This window comes from Vitis vinifera, chromosome 10, assembly GCF_030704535.1.
Source record: "Vitis vinifera cultivar Pinot Noir 40024 chromosome 10, ASM3070453v1".
NCBI classification, from domain to species: domain Eukaryota; kingdom Viridiplantae; phylum Streptophyta; class Magnoliopsida; order Vitales; family Vitaceae; genus Vitis; species Vitis vinifera.
The window spans coordinates 5,581,003-5,602,367 of NC_081814.1; the positions used below are offsets into that span (position 1 = coordinate 5,581,003).

General features: G+C 31.5%; 1 protein-coding gene and 1 long non-coding RNA gene across 2 annotated transcripts; one reads left to right on the top strand and one right to left on the bottom strand.

The window, feature by feature from the left end:
- The first annotated feature begins 14,886 nt into the window (after positions 1 to 14,886).
- On the top strand, positions 14,887 to 15,369 carry LOC104878363 (uncharacterized). Its single transcript, XR_785262.3, has 2 exons — positions 14,887 to 15,104; positions 15,189 to 15,369. It is a non-coding gene; the product is annotated as an uncharacterized LOC104878363 (long non-coding RNA).
- Positions 15,370 to 19,138: 3,769 nt separating this feature from the next.
- On the bottom strand, positions 19,139 to 20,512 carry LOC100244547 (NAC transcription factor 25). The gene is made up of 3 exons (XM_003635240.4): positions 20,252 to 20,512; positions 19,857 to 20,167; positions 19,139 to 19,774 (listed from the first exon to the last, which is right to left on the bottom strand). Exons 1-3 carry the CDS (start codon positions 20,433 to 20,435, stop codon positions 19,289 to 19,291), a joined length of 981 nt encoding a protein of 326 aa, XP_003635288.1. The 5' UTR covers positions 20,436 to 20,512; the 3' UTR covers positions 19,139 to 19,288.
- Between the last annotated feature and the right edge of the window lie 853 nt (positions 20,513 to 21,365).

Consider the following 21,365-nt stretch of genomic DNA (forward strand, 5'->3'; position numbering starts at 1 on the left):
TGAATCTGGTCTCATCGTGAATATGTGATTAACGTGCAGAATAAGACAAGATGTACAGGATCTCTGTGGAATCCTTCTCCACAGGTTGGCAGCCCGGCCCCCTCAAGAATTTGGAGTCCAATTAAGAGTTTACACGTGTAATGCACTTCTTCCTAGTTCCTACATGCGCATTCACTTAAAATGGTAGTCTCCGTCTACCTTGGAGGAAATGGTGGCATGGGATCATGGATTGAAATTTTTGGATATTTCATCGAAATTGATATTAGAAAAATATATTGGATATTAGTAGATACGAAATCAGTCACCGATATTCGAAGAAAATTTTGAAAAAAAATTTGCCAACGATTTTTTTGGGGCCTTTTCAAAAAACGCTAATTTTTATTTTTTTAATATTTATCTTTTTTTTTTTTTTTGTTTTTTACTTATTTATTTATAATTTACCTTTTGTTTTAAATTTTTATTACTATTTTATTTTATATTATCTTTTTATTTTTAACTATTTTTCATATTTATCTCATTAATCCTATTTTTAAAAATTACTATCACTTCACTTTTAAATTATTTTTATATTTATTATTTTTAATTTTATGTAATTAAAGGTTTTTATTTTAAATTATTAAAAATATAATTTTATTCAATAATTGCTAAAATATATATAAAAAAATGAAGTTATAATATTTTATAAATTAAAATTAATTTGACAACGTAAATTATTCATATAATTTTTAATAATTTTAATTATTTAAATAATTTAATATTAATAGCAAAAAGTTGTCACCATAAATTTATAAAAAATAAAAATAAAAATTAAATCTCAAATAAAATATTTTATATAAATTGATTTAAGTTTTTGTTTAAAATGTAATAAAATACGTTTAATAAAAATAGTTTTAAAAGTTTAAAATAAATGAATATAAATATATTAAAATAATTTAAGCTATTTTTTTTTAAAGAAAATTAATAAATATTATCCTTAATCATATTAATTATACTTATAAATAACTTTAATATGTTTGTTTTTACTTATTTTATAATAAAAAATTAAATATTTTTATTAATTTTAAACAATTTCTATTCTATTATATTTTATTGATATTTTCATAAAATCCAATTACATTTATCGATATATATTTCATCCTTACATTGGATCGACCAACACTTACTCCATGAAAACCTAAATGACTAAGTCTCAAGGTGAATGAAAACCATTCATATCATGTGGCTTAGAAATTCACGTTCATAAATTATCTTCATATTATTAAAATGATCTTTTCCTAGTAATTAGGGTGGTCTCCATCTTCCACAGCGGACATAACAATTGTGGGTGGTCCAACACGTCAGTCCGTGAATGCATAGATTTTGGACCTTCATGTACATCGCAAATTTGCCAACAATGGCTGATCCACCCAACGCCCAATCGTCACTGACAATTGACAATTCCATCTTGCTATGGTCAAAAGAGGAAAATGTTGGGACATTTTAGATTGTGTCTACATTGGCTTACCTACTACGTTGGAGCTACCAAGCATTTCCTTAAACAGCAATAATTATTATTCTATGTGTAAAGTTGCAATTTAAACATTAAAATAAGATTATGTAGCATTCATTTGGATACGTAAATTTTTCATTTTTGGTCTGAAAACATAAATAAAAAATTGTAATTTATATATAAAATGGTAGAAACTCTTATATAAAAAGTATGAATTTTTCTTATATTTTTAAATTTTTTAAAATATGATATTATAATTTTTATTTTTATTTTCATATATCAGTGAGTTTTTTAAAACTACTATCCATTAAATACAAGAATATAAGAGTATGTTTGGTTGTGTGATTTAAAAACAGTTTTTTATTTTTAAAAGTATAAAAATGTTTTTAAAAATTTCTAATAATATTTAGTCGTTATTCTTTGGAAACAATTTTAAAAAACAAAATGAAATAGAAACAATTTTTATAGAATAAATAAGAGTTATTTTCACCAGTTTTTAAAAAATAAAAGGAAAATATGGACAAGTTTGATTATATTTTCTTAAACTTGTTTTTAAAATTTTTTTATATATTTTTTAACTTAAAAACATGACCAAATATTCCCTAAAAGTTCTTGTATTTTATATCCAAATTATTACCATTTTCTTTGTTTTTAAAAACAAAAAACAAGAAGATGCCTTAGATTATCTATATTGTATTTATTTATGTCATCATATCTAATGGAGTGGTACATTCATATAAAATGAAAGTTAAAATTAAGGTTAAATAGGAAATGATTTGTGTTTATTTGTTGTAATTAAGCGTTTGAGGCCCATTTCAAACGAATGAGTCATTTTAAAACTTTACATGTGTGATTTTTTTTTATCTCAATTGCTATTTGTAACATCATTTTTACTAATGCAACATTTTACGTTCCTAAACTATCCTCCCTTATTCCTTCCCCCTCTCTCTCCTCTTTCCTCTCTCCTCCCCAACCTCACGTCCTAATTACACCCTTTTATTTATTTATTTATTTTTTCCAACCCCCCACCCCACCCCACCCCACGTAAACTTTGTTTTTTTTTTTTCTTTTATTTTCTCACACTCAATAATTTTACATGAAAATTATTATCAGATGATTGAATTTCATCATTAATTGTATTTGGTATGTGATTCGCAACCTTAATCAACTAGAATTTAGGTTTAATATGTTGAGAGAAGGTTAGAGATAGTTCTTTATTAAAAAGGGTATATATGAAAAAATATACAATAAAAAAATGTTATATTTAGCAAAAGAAATATTGCGAATAATCTCTTTTTTATTTGTGAATAAGTGTGGAAACATGTGGAAGTCGAAGAAAAATTTCCAAAAAGAAAATCCATATATGCCAAACCCTAAATGTAAAGTTGTCGATTCAAATCACATCTTGAGACTTTTCAAATTCAAAATTGGCAGCTAAGAAACACCAGTGACTACAAGAGAAGAGGACGTGAGTGGCTATGATAAGATTCTTGTAGGCTGGGTATTATGACCCGTTAAAGTGAGAGTTCGCATTTGAAGTAACTTTTTTTAAAAAGAAGAAAAAAAAAATCTCAATCTTAAGATTATAATTATCCAACTGTGGTTGTCAGAATGACAAGCAAAGCATGGGAAAATAAATTCAATGCCCAACTGTCATGACATTGAAGTTTCAAGGAGGGGTTTCAGTCCGCACGCCCTTGAGTCGATGATGACTTTGCCAGAAGGTGTCCTTCCTTGTAGTTAATGGCTATGTCAAAATCACAGCTAAGGCGCAAGGCCTTGAGTTGAGTCCTCAGCATTTAGCAATGGGAAAAGGGCATAAGTCCACTTCTCATTCTATTGTTGTCATCTTTCATGTCCTTAGAATTTGCTTTTCAATCTATTTCCATCATTTTTCGTGTCCTCAGAATTTAGTAATGGGAAAAGTAATCAGCCCACTTCTCATTCTATTTCCATTATATTTCGTGTCCTCATAATTTACTTCTCATTTCCATCATCTTTTGTTTACATTAGAATAATTGGACAAATTATATATATATATATATATTTAAAAAATAATGTTATAAGATAGATAACAAGAGATGAGATACAATCAATTTCATAAACATTTCCAATTAGAAGTGTTTACCCAAACATATTTTGAAAACTTGGAAAGATAAGTCTAACTCAAAAAAGTAATTCGACATTATACCTAATTTCTCTTTTGAAAATATAATTTCAATATAAAATATATGATGAGAAATAATCAAATATTAATAATATTTGATTCTCTGGCATCATTTTAATTTATTTATTATTCTTTTCATTGTATAATTTATTATAAATTTTTGTATAAATTTCTAAAAAAATAATAATAAAACTCAACGCTTTTGTCTCAAAATTATCAAATTCTTTATATTATCAAAGTTAAAGGAGAAAACAAATTTAATCTTCTCTAAAAGGCTTGATTAAAATACTAATAAAATGTTTTGATATTAAGATCAAATATGATTTACAATATTCGATCGTTATAACTTTCATTCTATTAAAAAAAATGATTTAATATTTTTATCAAGCTTTTGTCAAATGATGTTTACATCATCCAGATAATCAAATATTAATAATATTTTATTCTCTCAATTTAAAAGATAATATTTATTTATTTTTATTTTAAAATATCCATTAGTTTATTTTCCTTATATGACTTACCAAACATTACCAAACTATCAAATTTTTCAAAAAAATAAATCAAAATATATAGAAGAAAGTATATTCAATAGGATAAAAATGTCATATATTTATTTAAAATTAATACTTTTAGAAAAAAGTCTTCGAGCATCAAATCGAGAAAGACTGGAATCCAAGAAATCATCCATCAATTAGCCATGGTATACACGATGGCAATTGAAAACGTGACACATGGGTTCGTTCCATATTTCAAAGCTTTGGGCGCATTAGAACTCCATCATTTTTCATGCTACAAATGAAAGCTAACGTAAAGTTTATGTATGAAATTAATTTAATCTTTGAATTTATTAATAAACTAAATTCCACGTAATATGTCAAGTTGTATTTGAATTGTATCAAGTCGTCAAAATTATACCTTTCATTCCACTCCTCCTACCATGCGACTAAATCAAAGTCGCTAATTGCGGGCATACTTTGAAAACGTATGTATATTCTAATTAAAAAATAAAAGAAAAAAAGAAAAGAAAATTGTGGAAATCGAGAATGTTTGCAAGTTTTCCAGAGACCACATTGGGATAAAACTATCAAATCAAAATCCCCATCTTGTGGGACCAATGGTTCAGAAATCCTTGAAAGTCTGCTGCATTGGTATGTATTTTTCATTTTATTTTATTTATTTTAAAAAACATATGAAATTTTGTGGAAGGTGTATAACGTGATTAGATGAGATATTTTTTTAGTGGCCAAATTTTATTTAGTTGCATCTTCAACTCAGAAAATATGATTAGAGAAGATGAGGAAAATACATTTACAAAAAATAATTTTATTTTTTAAAAGGTAGATAATCATTTTTTAAGAATAAGATTTTTGCTTTCTTGTTTTCTCCAGGTGAAATTCGTTTTTTTATTAATGAAAAGCTAACTTTCTAAAAAAAAAAAATGAAATCATTACTTATTTTAATTTACTTTTAAAGGAAAAAATAAAATAAGAAAGGAATTCGTATGACTCCTTATTTGAAAAATAATAAACCTATAAACTAAATACAAAAACAAAGTCAAGTTATCATAATTAGAAATGTAATTTTTTGAACTTTTCTTTAAAACAATTTTTTGCAACTTCTTAAAATAAATTTTCGAATGTTATAAAATATGAGAATTTATCGAATTACGGAAACTTGTGGATAATCATCCATATTGATGTATACCTCTAATGAAAATTATATTCTATTTTCTTCCTACGTTCTAATTTCTATTTCTTGTTTTCTTCTCCTTTCACTTTATAATTTTACAACACAACACGATTAGTCTCTAAAAAAGATCTTTATTCTCTTCAAAGAAATAAAAAGATTCTTCTCTCTCATAAAAAGGTATGTGATAAACTTATATCAAGATTTTTTATTTTATTGATCTCTTTTTCCATTTATTTTATTCGAATACATAAATATTACAATCCCTATAACCAGAAGTTGTGTGATAAATTATAAATATGGTAAATTCATAACCAAAAGTTATAAAAAAATATATACAACCTCTATGACAAGAAGTTATGAGATAAATTATAAATTATGGGGTAAATTCATAACTAGAAGTAATGAGAAATATGTGCAATTCTTATAACTAGAAGTTATGGGGGGAAATTATAGAATTACATATACATGACCAAACTCCCTAATTATTTATATTTAATTATACAATATAACTGGATGTTATACCAAACAATATTATAACCATAAACTATAAAGTAAATAAATAAATAAATGTTCATAGCCTGAATCTATGCACAAATCTACCCAATGAATAGTTCATAGCCTGAAGTTATATACAAATTTATATATATATATAAACAGTTCATAGCCTGAAGCTATGTACAAATTTAAATATTTTCTTATTCTGATAAAATAATCATGACCTGAAGTTATGAAAGATATTAGCTTTTAATTTTTTTTAATTTATTTTAATTATATTGTGTAACTAAAAGTTATACATAAATAGTTCATAACCTGAAGTTATGTACAAATTTGCATATTTTTCACAACAGAAATTATGGAAAAGAATTTTTATTAACAATTGTTTCATAGCCAGAAGTTATGCATACAATTTCTAATTCTAGTTATACAAAACAAAATTGTCAATGAACAACTATGTACCTAGAAGATACATAATTTTTTTTAATTTTGTTATATAACCAGAAGTTACATAAATATTATTTTTCATAACCCAAAGTTATGAAAATAAGAAAATTAATATTCTTTCTGCTAATCAAAGGTTATGCCAAAGTTGTTAATATGTACTTTCTTATAACTAGAAGTTATAGAGAATAAAATTGTTAACTAATAATTTTGTACAACTTTATGAAATTTATATAACCAAAAGTTATAATGAAATATATTATAATATGAAGTTATGATAATAAGCATATAGATAATATTTACATATTATCAAAAGATTAATATTTTTGTATATCAAGTTATACAAATAGGTAAGTGTTTGATAGTTTTTATAAATTTCTATTATTAGAAGTTATACTGTCATTAGTAGAAAATTTTACATATATTATTGCATGTTGCCACATATAGTATTTTTATTAATGCAATAATTTCATTATCCAAAATAATTTTGAAATTACAATAGGTTCAACTATTGTTCTTAATATATTATGTTATATATTTACATATATGTTCATATGGATTTGTAGTATTTTAATTAAAGTTTTGAGACAACAAGATACTTTAAATCATGATATGTTCTCTTGAAATTTTGATTTATGAATTAATTTTTGCACATTGATTTAGATCATAATAATATTTTGAATAAAATTATTAATCCATCACTGCAATTAGTTTGATTATTGAAATACTTCCTCGTTATTTTATGTATAAATGTTCCACACTTACAAAATCAAATGTGTGAGATTATTTAAGAAATATATAACTTCAAATTATCTTTTCATATTTGTTTTATTGTGTTATATATGTTCTCATTGCTTTTATACAACTTATTATGTCATCGTCAATGACTAATATTTTTCCATTGATTTTAACTCTCTCTATGATACTATTTCTTCAACTCTATAAAGACAATGTATTTATAACAATGTTTCATGACTTGTTACTTTGATGAAACTTTGACCCATTCATTGCACAACATTGATGACAAACAATGTTAATACTATATCAGGTGATAGAAACCTGATTAAAGGCTTCAGAAGAGTTTATACTATGTCACTAGTAGTATTTGATTCTATGTGAATGACACTTTATACGATGATAGATTCAGAAAAATCTTGTAGGACCAACTTGGTCCCCCGGGGTAAAAGGTCATATGGATGTACATTACAAAACCATAAGTTTTTAATTGGTGATCAATCTACCTATACACTTAAAAGGTAGAATGACATGTTGTGCAAATTATCATTTTCATGAGACAATTTTCTCGCCGTTAGGGGAAAAAGAGCCAGTTCCAGAAGAACGACGTAAAATTATTTGGAATGCATTGACTTTGACTCATCTTGATCCTCATACAAATCAATGTGAACTAGAAGTTCAAAGGATCATTCATTTGAAAAATCTTGCGAATCAATTACAAGATGCATTCATTGATACAAAGATAGTGACAAAGTGATATATTCCAGCTGCAAATACTCTAGCACAGATTGATGTCCTTGTAGGACAGTTAACAAATTAATTAAGATATTACCTGAAGCTTGGTAGACCTGTCGACTCAAATGATGTAACACCTCGGAAGAGGAGAACCCAAGAAAAACTTGACACTTTAAAAGAGGCCATAAAAAATAACTGATTAATTAAAATTGATAAATCTATAACCCCAGAAAAGGCATAAATAATGCAGAAGCCCCTGAAGAGGCACATATTGAACAAGAAGCCCTTGAAGAGGCACATATTGAACAAGAAGCCCTTAAAGAGACACATATTGAGCAACTAGCCCCCGAAGAGGCACATATTGAGTAAGAAGCCCCTGAAGAGGCACATATTAAACGAAAAACCCTAAAGAGACATAAGTACCTAAAAATTGTGAGATCTCAATAAGTTATGTATATATGGGAGAAAAATGATATCAAAATAATATTATTTTCACTTTCCAAGCGGCCTCCATAAGAAATGATGAAGATCTTGAACCACGAAATGTGGAAGAATGCCGACATAGAAATGATTGGCCAAAATGGAAAGAAGTTATATAGGCAAAGTTAAACTCATTAAAAAAATGAGAAGTTTTTTGACCTGTAGTCCAAACACCTGAAAATGTAAAGCTTGTTGAGTACAAATGGGTATTTGTACGAAAACGCAATGAGAATAATGAAATCATAAGATATAAAGTGCGATTAGTAGCACAAGGTTTCTCGTAGAAACCTGGTATTGACTATGAGAAAACATTCTCTCCCATCATGGACGCAATCACATATCATTTCTTAATTAGTTTGGCAGTCCCAGAAGGACTAGATATGCGTCTTATGAATGTTATTACAACATATATACATGAAAATTCTTGAAGAATTTAAATTGCTTGAAGAAAATAGTACAAAGCCTCGTAGCATGTACTCAATTAAGTTACAACGATCCTTGTATGGATTAAAGCAATCTGGACGCATGTGGTATAATCGCCTTAGCGAATACTTGCTAAAAGAAGGGTATATGAATAATCATAAATGCTCATGCATCTTAGTTAAGAAATTAGAAACCGGATTTGCAATTATTGCAGTGTATGTTAATGACTTAAATCTTGTTGGAACTCCTGAAGAGCTCACAAGAACAATAAATTACTTGAAAAAGAAAATTTGAGATGAAAGATCTTGGAAAAACAAAATTTTGTCTCGGCCTGCAGATCAAGCATTTTCCAAATGGAGTTTTAATACATCAATCAACATACATTAAGAAAGTTTTGAAGCGTTTTTATATGAATAAAGCACATCATTTAAGTTCTCCAATGGTTGTCCGATCACTTGATGTGAAAAATGACCCAATTCGTCCTTGCAAAAAAAGGATGAAGAATTACTTGGTCCTGAAGTACCATATTTTAGTGTTATTGGTGCACGTATATATCTTGCCAATTGTATACGTCCAAACATTGCCTTTTCTGTCAATTTATTAACAAGATATAGTTCCGCTCCAAGTCAAAGACATTGGAATGACATCAAACATATATTACATTATCTTTGCAGAACTACTAATATGAGTATATTTTACTTAAGGGAATCAAAACAACAATTACTTGGATATGCAGATGCAGAATATCTTTCAGATCCATATAAAGAAATTATTGCAATTCATGAAGTAAGTCGTGAATGTGTATGGCTAAGGTCAATGATCCAACATATACAAGAAACATGTGGACTACCTTCCATCAGAGGCAATGCAACCGTGTTACATGAAGATAATGTTGCTTGTATTGCACAAATTAAAGGAGGATTCATAAAAGGTGACAGAACTAAGCATATCTCCTTAAATTCTTCTATACTCATGAGCTCCAAAAGAAAGGTGAGATTGATGTTCAACAGATTCGGTCATGCAATAATCTAGCAGATCTATTCACAAAGGCGTTATCTTCGACCACATTGAAAAAGTTAAGGTATGACTTTGGAATACGAAGATAGAGAGATCTACCATTTGAAATGTTGAAGAAATCATAATCATGTTTACATGAGGGGGAGAATGATAATGTGGATATACTGCACTATTTTTTCCTTCGTCCAGGTTTTGTCTCATTGGGTTTTACTAGCAAGGTTTTTAACAAGGCAGTTATAGTAATCCAAAAGATATTGTACTTTTTTTCCTTCACTAGGATTTTTTTCCCATAGGGTTTTTCCTAGTAAGATTTTAATGAGACATATTTTTATAATCATCCAAGAGGGAGTGTTATAAAATATGAGAATTTATCGGATTATGGGAACTTGTGGATGATCATCCATATTGATGTATATCTCTTTGTGATTCCCTATAAAAGGAAAATACCTCTAGTGAAAATTATATTCTATTTTCTTCCTACGTTTTAATTTATTTTTCTTGTTTTCTTCTCCTTTCACTTTATAATTTTACAACATCGAAAAAATTTTTATTGAATTTTTTTTGGAATTTTTTAAAAATATTTTATTTGGATTTTTTAAACAATTTTATGGATTTATTAAAAATAAAATTTCTAGTATTTTTTTATTGAAAACAATTTTCTACATTTATTAAAAAGAGAGTATGTATCTAGGTATGAGAAGAAATAACTTGAATGCTCTCAAACTTCCAAGTGAACAACTCCTAAATCAAGATACAATATCAAGAACACTCTTTCACCCAAAATACAAAAATAAAAAAATAAGAGAGAAAAAAGGAAAAAAAAAATCCAGATCGGAAAATGAGCCATCCTCCGTGTTTTCCTAAGGTACCGTGCCCTTTATACCACATTCCTGAACCTTTTATACTTCCAATGCAATCTAACCCTCCACATGGTAAATATCACTAACTTCATCCAATAACCAATTTAGCCATGGTCCCAATAACTAAAATGTGTATTATGTCTGAATCTAACTAAGGTTTGCAGTAGTGGAGGAACTGGATAAAAAAAAAAAGGGACTCTAGTTGTAAGATATCTAATGAGACCTTTGCTAGAATTGAGATCTCATTCAAAGAAATAAATTTCAAATATTTGGAGTTTTCTTTTATATATTATATGGATGATCCAATCCACAAGGATCATGATTGGGTATTTTTTATATTCTTTCTCCGAGAAAGGGGTAAAACATAATCAACTTGAATTCATGATAGTTATTCGAAATTTTAGTGAAATATTGAATTTGTTATTTCATATCTGCTTTTCGTGAAAAAAATGCCAATTGAAGTGGAGGATTTCTTCAAATAACGAGGAGCTAGATCAACTATTCAAGCAAATGATATTGAGCATATTTCTCATCTCTTCTCAAGAAACAAATGGGCTATTTCTTTGCAAAATTGTGCTCCTCGTACCGATGCATAAAAGAAAACAAGACAAGATTAGTAACTTAAGTCCAACAAAGCAGGCCCAACCTAATGCTAAATAAACTTAATTAGGCCCACACAAGCAATAAATATTAAGCCCAAATCAACAATCCAAGCTTGAAACCAAAGCCTCACATTTCACAACAAAATGATAATAACCCAATACACAAAAACCATATCAGAATCAATGAAAAGCCCAAGCCGAAGTTACATACAGTTAGCGTAGGAATTAATGAGACTTAACTTCGTGTTTGGAGCCCTAAATGTGAAGAATGGTGATGAAGTGGTGCAGCAGAGGCACATGGAATGGTGATCGCCATAGAAATGAGGGTGGTGACGACGTGGGAAGTGACAATGGGGGTGGTGGTGGCATGGTGAGGAAGTGAGGGAAGAGAGAAGAAGAGGGAAGAGAAAGGGTAAGAGTGTGAGAGAAATAGGTGGGCCATGGGAGATGCAACGGTAGGTGGAGAAATATGTGATTAAGATATGTTTATGTTTTTAGTTTTAACTCTGCAATTTTTTAAAGAGAGTGTTGGTATCGTAAAAATTAATATTTTATATGAGTTAAAATAAAATTTTATAAAAAATTACGAGATTTTAAAGTAACGGCTCCGACATGGGAGGTTAGCATTGTAAAAAATCAGAGGTCGGCTCTCTACAGCATCTGGAGATCTTCTTGTACCCACCCTTTGATTCGAATCCAATGGCCAAGATCGAAGTCATACAGATCCAGAAGAAGAAGAACAACCATGGATCCACGCCTTTCTTCGTCTTCGTCGATTATCTATTCCTTTTTGTCTTCTTCGGATTTCTATGTTTCTTCGTCCTCAAAATTTTTGCAATTTGATTTCTATGAAATCAAATTCCATTCCTCGTTTCATCAATCTTATCATGCGCGTTTGAATCAAAGGTAGTGCTTGAACCTAAATGTTTTTTGCACTTCTATTTCATATGTTCTCCGGTTTGGGAATCAAATCTGAACTCAATAGACGGAAAGGAATTAGATCGTATTGATATTGTTTCTACTTTCTATTGAATCTGTTGTTGAGGGTTTGCGAGAGAATTGATTGGCTGAAAAGTTGTTAGTTCAATTAAGGTGGACAAATGCTGCTTGTGAATGTAGACTTTGGATTGCAAATGTTAATTTCGCAAAGTACAAGTACAATCATGTGCAGCTGATTTTTGGGGATCAAGGGTTTTTCCTTCCATTTATATAACTTCTGTTCTGCTACTTTTTGTGATTGTTATTCTTGCTACCATTTTCATATGAAATTCAAATACTTAGAATTGATAGTGGGTAAGGTGGTGTCTAGTTCCCAAAATGCCTTTTTGGATGGAAGAGAAATTTTATATGCAATGCTTATTGTTAATGAGACTTGATGAAAGCAATAACCGTGGTTTGCTTTGCAAGCTTCATATTGAGAAAGCCTATGTTCATATTAATTGGGATTTCTTGTTCTTGCTTTAAAAAAAAAAAAAAAGGTTTTGGGGAGAGATGAATTAATTGGATTAAATGGTGCATTTCTTCTATAAGGTTTTCAATTCTTGTTAATGGTACTCTGTTGAGCTTTTTTCAAAGCTCTAGGGGTCTAAGATAAGGGATCATCTCTCACCCTATTTGCTTATGATTGCCATAGAGGCTCTCAATTGTTTTCTTAAGAGGACTAAGATTAAAGGTTTCTTGCCAGGTTGGTGAGTGAGTGGTAGAGGTGGAGAAAGGGTGGAAATCTCTCACCTGTTGATTGCCCACAATACTCTAGTTTTCTATAAGTCGTCCTAAGATCATTGGCTTATTTGAGTTGATTGCTCATATGGTTTGAGGCCATTTTAGGGCTAGGTATTAATTTGGAGAAGAGTGAATTAATTTTGGTAGGGAGAGTCAAAAAGTTTGAGGAGTTGGCTCTAAAGTTTGGATGCAAGGTGGATGCACTTCTATCGTCTTATTTGGGTCTTCTTTTAGGTGTGTCTTTTAAATCTGTGGTGATGTGGGATGGGGTGGAGGAGAGGTTTCACAAAAAGTTAGCAATGTGGAAAAGACAATATATCTCTGAAGATGGGAAGCTTGGCCTGATTTGGAGCACCTTATTTAGTATGCCTATCTATTTCATGTCATTGTTTTTAAGTTGATGTTGGAGTAGATTCAAAAGGATTTACTATCGGGTGGAGGGGCCCTAGAGTGGAAACCTCATTTAGTAAAGTGGGTTATCATTTGCTCATACAAATGTAAGGGTGGCTTAGGGGTAAGTAATTTTTTTATGCTTAACAAAGCCTTTTTGTGTAAATGGAATTGGCGTTTTGCTAAGGATAGGGGGTTTTATGGAAGCAAGTGATAAGTGGTTAAGTTTGGGATAGAGAATGGTGGGTGGCAATCTAAGGAAGTAAAAGAAAGTTATAGAGTAAGATTAAGAAAATCCATTAGAAAGAATTAGGATCTTTTGGCTAGTAAAGTCGCCTTCTCAGATAGGAATAGGTGGAGGGCTAGATTTTGGAAGGACAAGCGGTATGGTTATCATTTAATAAAATGGGTTATCATTTGCTCATACAAATGTAAGGGTGGCTTAGGGGTAAGTAATTTTTTTATGCTTAACAAAGCCTTTTTGTGTAAATGGAGTTGGCGGTTTGCTAAGGATAGGGGGTTTTATGGAAGCAAGTGATAAGTGGTAAGTTTGGGATAGAGAATGGTGGGTGGCAATCTAAGGAAGTAAAAGAAAGTTATAGCATAAGATTATGGAAAGCCATTAGATAGAATTAGGATCTTTTGGCTAGTAAAGTCGCCTTCTCAGATAGGAATAGGTGGAGGGTTAGATTTTGGAAGGACAAGTGGTATGGTGATGAGCTGTTATGTAATACCTTCCCTTATTTTTTTTTTGTTGCTACTTTTAAGGAGGCTTAAGTGGTGGATGTCTGGAACTTGTTGGAATAAGGAGGTTGTTGGGCACCTCACTTTTCTAGGCTCCTAAACAATTAGGAGGTGAATATAGTGGAGTGGTTCCGTTTGAGTTTGCAAAGGAGGAGAGTAAGCAGCAAAGAGGATGATAAGGTGATTTGGATAAGGTCAAAAAATGATAAATTCTCTGTTGAGGGCCTTTGTTCGGTTTTAGAATTGGGAAGTGAAGCTTTGTTTTTGGCAAACTTGATTTGGAACTCGTGGGTGCCACCAAAGGGGGCTTTTTTTGCTTAGAAGGCTACTTGGACAAAGGTTTTAACTTTGGATCGTTTAAAGATGAGAGGATGGTCCTTGGCAAACAAATGTTTCTGATTTCAAGTAGAGGAAGAGTTCATTGATCACATCCTTATCCTCTGTGTTAAGACAAGAGTATTGTGACATCTTCTATTTTCTCTTTTTAGTGTAAATTGGGTGCTTCATTGTGTGGTCAAAAAGACACTTTTATGTTGACATGACTCTTTTGTGAGTAAAAAACGGAAAAAGGCGTGGTAGGTAACTCCTTTATATTTATTTTAGACAATTTTGAAGGAACAAAACAGTAAATCCTTTGAGAATAAGGAGCATTATGTTCAAAGGCTAAAATGCTCCTTCCTTTGTAATTTTTTGGCTTGGTCTAAGTTGCTGTTAGATTTTGGTCCCCCGTCTGTAGTAGATTCCGTGGACTGGTTGGGCTTTTATCAAATAGGGTCTTGGCTTTTTGTTACCTCTCTTTTTTCGGGAGACGCCTTCATGCATTCATTGTATACTGCCTGTGTACTATGAGGTGTTCTATTGAGTTCTCTTGTTTATAATATTCTATTGCTTGAAGCCAAACATTGTCAAACTTCATTGTGATTGTATCTTTGGATGTGATTGTTTTGTGGTTCACGGAGTCACTAAGAAGCTTTGATATCATCTATTTTGTGAATATTTATGATGTGCAGAATTCATGCAAATATTTCTGCCTACTGAAGTATGAAGGAGTGTTAGCTTTTAGTTTCTATTGGGCTTGAACAAATTCCTTGCTTGTCCTGTTCCTTGGAAAGGTTACACTGCCATATTTTTCTTGTTTTATTTACTTATTTATTTTATAACTTTTACTAATTACCTTCATTTGATTCAAATATCAGGAAATTCTCTATGATCTTGTCTTTTGCAAGGTGGCTAGAAAAGACAAGAATTTATAAGATGGTTGTGCACAATGTTTGAAATATCGGTAAAGTACTTGGATTTTACTGATATATCAGAAATATAGATGAATATTTTGACAAAAATATTTATTAAATAGAAATGGTTCAAAATTTATGTAAATGCTTAAATTTTTTTCAAAAAATGATAAAATAAGGAAGAATACATATATTAAAGTTATTTTGTAAGTGTAATAGAAATAAGTAGGATTAAAGATAATATTTATCAAATTTTATAAAATAAAAAAACTTAAATTCCTTTATTCATTTATTTTAAAATTTTTAAAACAAATAGGTTTTATTACATTTTAAATAAAAAATTAAACTGATTTATATAAAATATTTTATTTGAGATTTAATTTCTAAGATTTTATTACAAATTGGTGATAACAACTTTATCTTAACAATAATTTATTTAAATAATTAAATTTATTAATAATTTATCATATCAAATTAAATTTAATTTATAAAATATTAGAAATTTATTAATTTTTTTTATATTGTAGCCATTTTTGAGTAAAATTACATGTTTAATATTTTAAGATAAAAATATTTAAAATTAAATAAAATTACAAGGATAAATCTAAAAAAAAAATTAAAAGTGAAGTGGTAGGTTAAAAATAATAGGATAATATAAATTTAAAATGAAAGATAAATTAACAAGTCATAATAAAAAAAAAAAAAAAACCTAATTGGCCTTTTTTGAAAAGTCACCTAGCTTTAGATTTTTCTGCGAAATTTTGATTTTTTACCAAAATATCGGGCGATATTTCCCTGATATTTCCAAATTTTTAGCGAAAAATCCTTCAATCGATTGGAGTTGATTTTGTTTTGGCCACCTCCAATATCTAATATTATCTAGTATTTCGACGAAATATCACGAAATTTCGACGAAATATCACGAAATTTCAATCCTTTGTTGTGCAACGTCTTTAAGGCAAAGCTCACAATACCATCTTATAGATCAAACCCATGATAATGTCTATGCTGTATAGGCTGTAGGGACTCCTCCCTCTGAGAACACGTGGCACGCATCTTGTAGTGACATGTGGCATGCATCTTGCAGTGACACGTGGCACGCATCTTACAGTGACACATGGCACGCATTGTCATCCGGGTCATCCTCATCCGGATCTTCCTATAAAGCACACATGATGCACTTTGTATCCGGACTGCCTCAAGAAAGAGCAAACGACGCTTACAAAGCATAGACATCCGGACGGCTTCCATTAATACGTCCGCTCCACAATGCATCCGGATAACCAACATGGGCTATCCGGATATGATCGTCCGGATCATTGACTAAAGTAAAGCGAGTCTTACACGCTATCACAACAACCAACCATGACCCACGTCCCATCACCTGCAGAGTGAAAGGACGGGTTGAGGTGACAACAAGTCACTTCCCACGATCGTTCTACATGATCACTTCCCACGATCTCTGACAGCCGCATCACCTACCACGGTTTCTGACAGCCGCCCGTAGGGTGGTGATGACCCTGCTGCCATCTAAATATCATCATGACAACATAAAATATCTCCCCACCATTAATGAGAGGAACAGTACTCCTGACACTATATATAAACCTTCACACGAAGAGGAAGGTAAGGGCTTGAGACCTAGAAAAAGGCCAACTGATTTATATCTCCCTCTTTAACCATGGCTAACAAAACCATCGGAGGGTGCGTCCGGACACCCTGTCCGGACGTCTTTTGCAGGTATATCGACTGAATTAAGAACCTATATTGGTTGAGGTCGCGCGTCCATCCATTTGGCAACTACGTGGAACGCTAAGAGCGCGAGGTATCAACATAGGCTTGTTTAAGTTGCAAAATTCCAACATGAGGAATTGGGTTTAAAATATAAATTCAAAATCTAATGCTCAAAGAAGCAGTTGGTTTAAGCACAAATACCATCGTGTGCTAGCTTTGGGTCCGAAAGGCCTACAACTACCAAGGTGGTTTGAGATGATGTGGTTCCGTAACATGGGTATATTTGGGTTTCAAGCCTAACCAAGTTTTGGATGAAAACCTATATATGTAAAGAATCTATGTCTGAATTTTGAAGAAAAAGTAACGAGTTTGAAATCCAATTTGAACCTCTAAGAGTAATCTTGATATTTTAGCAACACAATAATATGCAAGTTTTTCCATATTTTTTAAAATTCAAATTCAGTTTAAGATGCAGAGTTAACCCGTCAAGAATCAAGGGTGATGAACTCCCTCCAAGCCCATCTTAAAGTCCATCTTTCAAATATATATCTGTTCAAATTTTTTTGAAACATGTTTGTTTGTTCCATTTGTTTTTCTAAAACAAAAATAAAAATAAGAAAGAAAAAAAATAGGACTAAAATTGAATAAAATATAGGGTTTGGATATATTTTTAGTTTTTATTTTTTAAAAATAGAAAATGATAATAACTTTTATATAAAATGTAACATTCTCCACTTAATTTTTTTTAAATTATTAAAAAAAAAAAATAAAGTTTGTTATCTTAAATTTTTTTTTAAATAAAATAAAAGAAAGTTAAATATATAAGATTTGTGTATAAAATTGTTTTATGTGCTTTTTATAAATGTTGCTATTATTATTTTTTATTTTTGAAAAGAGAAAATAGAATATGAATGAAATATAAAAAGACATTGAAGCGGTAAATGTCAAACAATGAGTCATGTAAAACCACATTTGCACTAGGCAGTGTGAATTAAAGTGGAATGGTATCTTCATGAGACCAAAGTGAAAGGACGCTCACAATTGAAGTGGTTTTCATTGTCTCAATATGCATTCCAAATGAAGCATTAGTGATATGATTTCTTCAAGAAAGTGATTTTGTTCTCTTGCACCAGAAAGAGAAGGGGAAGAAGCTTAATGGAGGGCTGAGTTTACCTGGTTTTTATGACATGATTTCCCCTCCATAAATGAGACGGTCCCATATTCCACAACCCAAGCATCACTTGTTACACCCTCGTATGTGACCTTCTCCTTCTGATATGCTTTTCCATGTCTCCCCACTTCAAGAAATCAAGATTATGCCCTTTCATAGTTGAAAACTATAGAATCTAATTTGGAAAAAAGAATGCATAGAAAGTGAAATTAATAAGAAAGGGTTAGAGCAAATAATAGATCGACACACTTGGGATCAACACCAATCAATGCAGTGCAGCAGCTAGGTCCAATGCTTTTCAGGAGCCAATGACACGATGATACATTAAATCAGAGGATAACATTCAATCATGATTGTCATACATTCATGTTGACATTTGGACCTAATTATTATGATCAACATATAGGATTACGACATGCTAAGGAGTTAGCAATAAAAATAATATTTTTACAAATAAAAATAAGGGTATTTTTATAAAATAAAAAATTCGATTTAGAAATTAAAGATTATTTCATTCTTCTAATCAAATAACCGATGTAATAAGATTAGTGATTACATATGGTCCGACATCATCCTTTCGTATGTATGTGGCTATTATATTATTTATCTCATGGTTCCCAAGTTTGGATTTGGATTAATTCCTATTTGGAAACAAATGAATTTGCTTTCAAATGATTTCAGTTTTAGTGTGGTTTTCAAACGAGTTGTGAGGAGAGAACTGAAAGACGTTTGATGCCAAACCTTATAGGGTTTTATGAATTGAAAGTTTACTCAGAAAAAAGTAAGAAAAATCTGAAAGGAACTTTATTTCTTGCCTTAAATAGGACTCATACATACATGCAATCAAAATCACAAAAAATAAAATAAGAAATCCATATATCCATCCAATCCATCAACCAACTTTGTTTCTTCTTAAACATTTCTTTCGATTTATGTTTCTTAAATTAAACTTTTCTTCTAAGATCTGTAATATTTTGATCAGTTATTACTCATCCCAATTGCATATCCATGAACAAAAGCACAACTACTGATGTATATATATGTATATATCCTGAAAACAAACTCAAAGCCAAGAAAAGGGGCATCAAATTCTGACTGAATTTTCTGATTTGGACTTAGCATATGGATACCAGTATCAGAGTCATAATCAGAAACCAAACTATGAGTTCCAGTTCATGCCGGGAAGCCGATGGGGTTGCCTGTAAGCACCATCAGCTAGAGACCCCAGAAGAGTGTTTTGATGGAATGTACCACTTTGGGGAAGCTGGTTGAGAAGGGAAACGAATGAGCTGTTTCCATCCATTTCACTAGTACTGGTGCCACTGGTATGATCAGTATGTAAGTGTTTCCCCGATGATGATGGTCCGATTGATCCCGCCCCATTCCAGTACTGAGACATGGAGCTGCTTTGCAACCCTTGTATGCTTTGTCCTGTCAACATACCTTCAAAGGAGATCTCTTCATGTTCCAGCACTGCACCAAAATTTGTACTTCTCAGGGTTTGTGCCCTTGTATTCTGCTGGCTGGTCATGGAAGAAGCTGGCAGGGATGCAAGCAGGGCCTCCATGGACTCCTCCTTGTCCCTCTCCATTGGCCTTTGTGAGATGTTCTTCTTGTAAATCCGGCACAGCACCCAATCGTCAAGCTATCCAACACAACAAATTAAGAGCTTTTTTCAATACCATAAGAGACTACAAACTAATGCATATTAACATATCCATATATACCCTTAAAGACCCTTTCTTGTTTCCCATGTCCGCGCCAGGAGGTTTTGTATTAGAAGAAGTGCTGTCAATGAGTCTATACTCATGCATGATCCAATTGGTTTTGATCCCTTTTGGGGGTTTCCCACCATAGAAGACTAATGCCTTCTTCACTCCCACCTTCTGACTTCCATTTGATGTCAGTATAGGCTTATCGGTTCCAGTCGCCTTCCAATACCCAGAAGTCGCAGCCCGATTAGGCCGTGCGCCGTTGGGGTATTTCCGGTCCCTAGGACTGAAGAAGTACCACTCTTGCTCCCCAAACGTAGCCTTACCTATAATTTTCAAAAACCCATGCATCAACAAGTACTAAAACAACGAACAAAAAACGAAAAACAAAACAATTGAGTATGAATTACTTGGTAGCTCCCATGGATCAAACTTGTAAAGATCCACGTCTGCTATGATGGTCACAGGTAGTGGCACGGAGGCCGCCTTCCTCTTCAGGTAGTGGACTACCAGCTCCTCATCAGTGGGGTGGAACCGAAACCCCGGCGGCAGCTGCGGATGGTGGGAGCCCGAGGAGGAATCGGTGCTGTCCATGAATCAAGTGACGAGATGGGGTAAGAGAGGAAGAGGGGTTGATCGAAGTGTTTGGAGAGAAATGGTGGTATCAACTATATATGTAACCGAATTGGTTTGGGGGAGAGGTGGTGGCGGAGGGCGGCTGTTACCAAACTGGACCCAGTAGCATCCTGACACGTGTAGATGCTCCACCAGGGAGATGATGACACGTGGAAGGAGACGTTAGGGGGGCCACCCAAAATGCACAAGGCAACAAAAAATGGAGACGGGTAGGTCCGGAACTGCCTGTAAGTTTTCGATGTCATGCTTTTCTTATGTATCAGACAACTACTCACCTCCTTCCGCAATACAATTCCTCTGCTTGTGTTTGTGAGCCTCAAAGAGATATGGACTTGCCACGTGGGCACGTGCTTGTAACTAAAATCTATAATTATTATTTTTTATCCATTTTTTATGAAATTAAGCATTAAAAAATGGACTCAGTTAAAATGAATTTTATTTGCTCGATTTATTAAATCTAAAAGAGATTATTTTATTTTTCTAATTTATTATCTATAAAGGAGACAATACCCGAAAAAGGATATTATAGAGCATAATACATGTTATGAGTTCAAATTTTACAAGCTAAGTTTTTCGGAAAATTTATGCTGAAACCTCGGAGATGTGTTAGACGTCAATTTCTCCATCTCTGTTGTATTCAAGGCTCTATAGTAAACCTAACTTGCTCCTTTATCTCTTGCTGACAAGGGAAGAAGTAATTGAGGCATATGAAAGTGGAGCATCTACTTCTTTTGCTCAAAGAGTGACAACAACTGCTGGCAAAACCCATGAAGCTTAAGTTAAGGGTTAGCCCTGGGCATTAAGTGGACAACCAAATTTGACCAAAATAAATTAGATAGGAAATAGCCAAATTAAAATCATTACGCATACTGGGTTTGACCTGTTTTA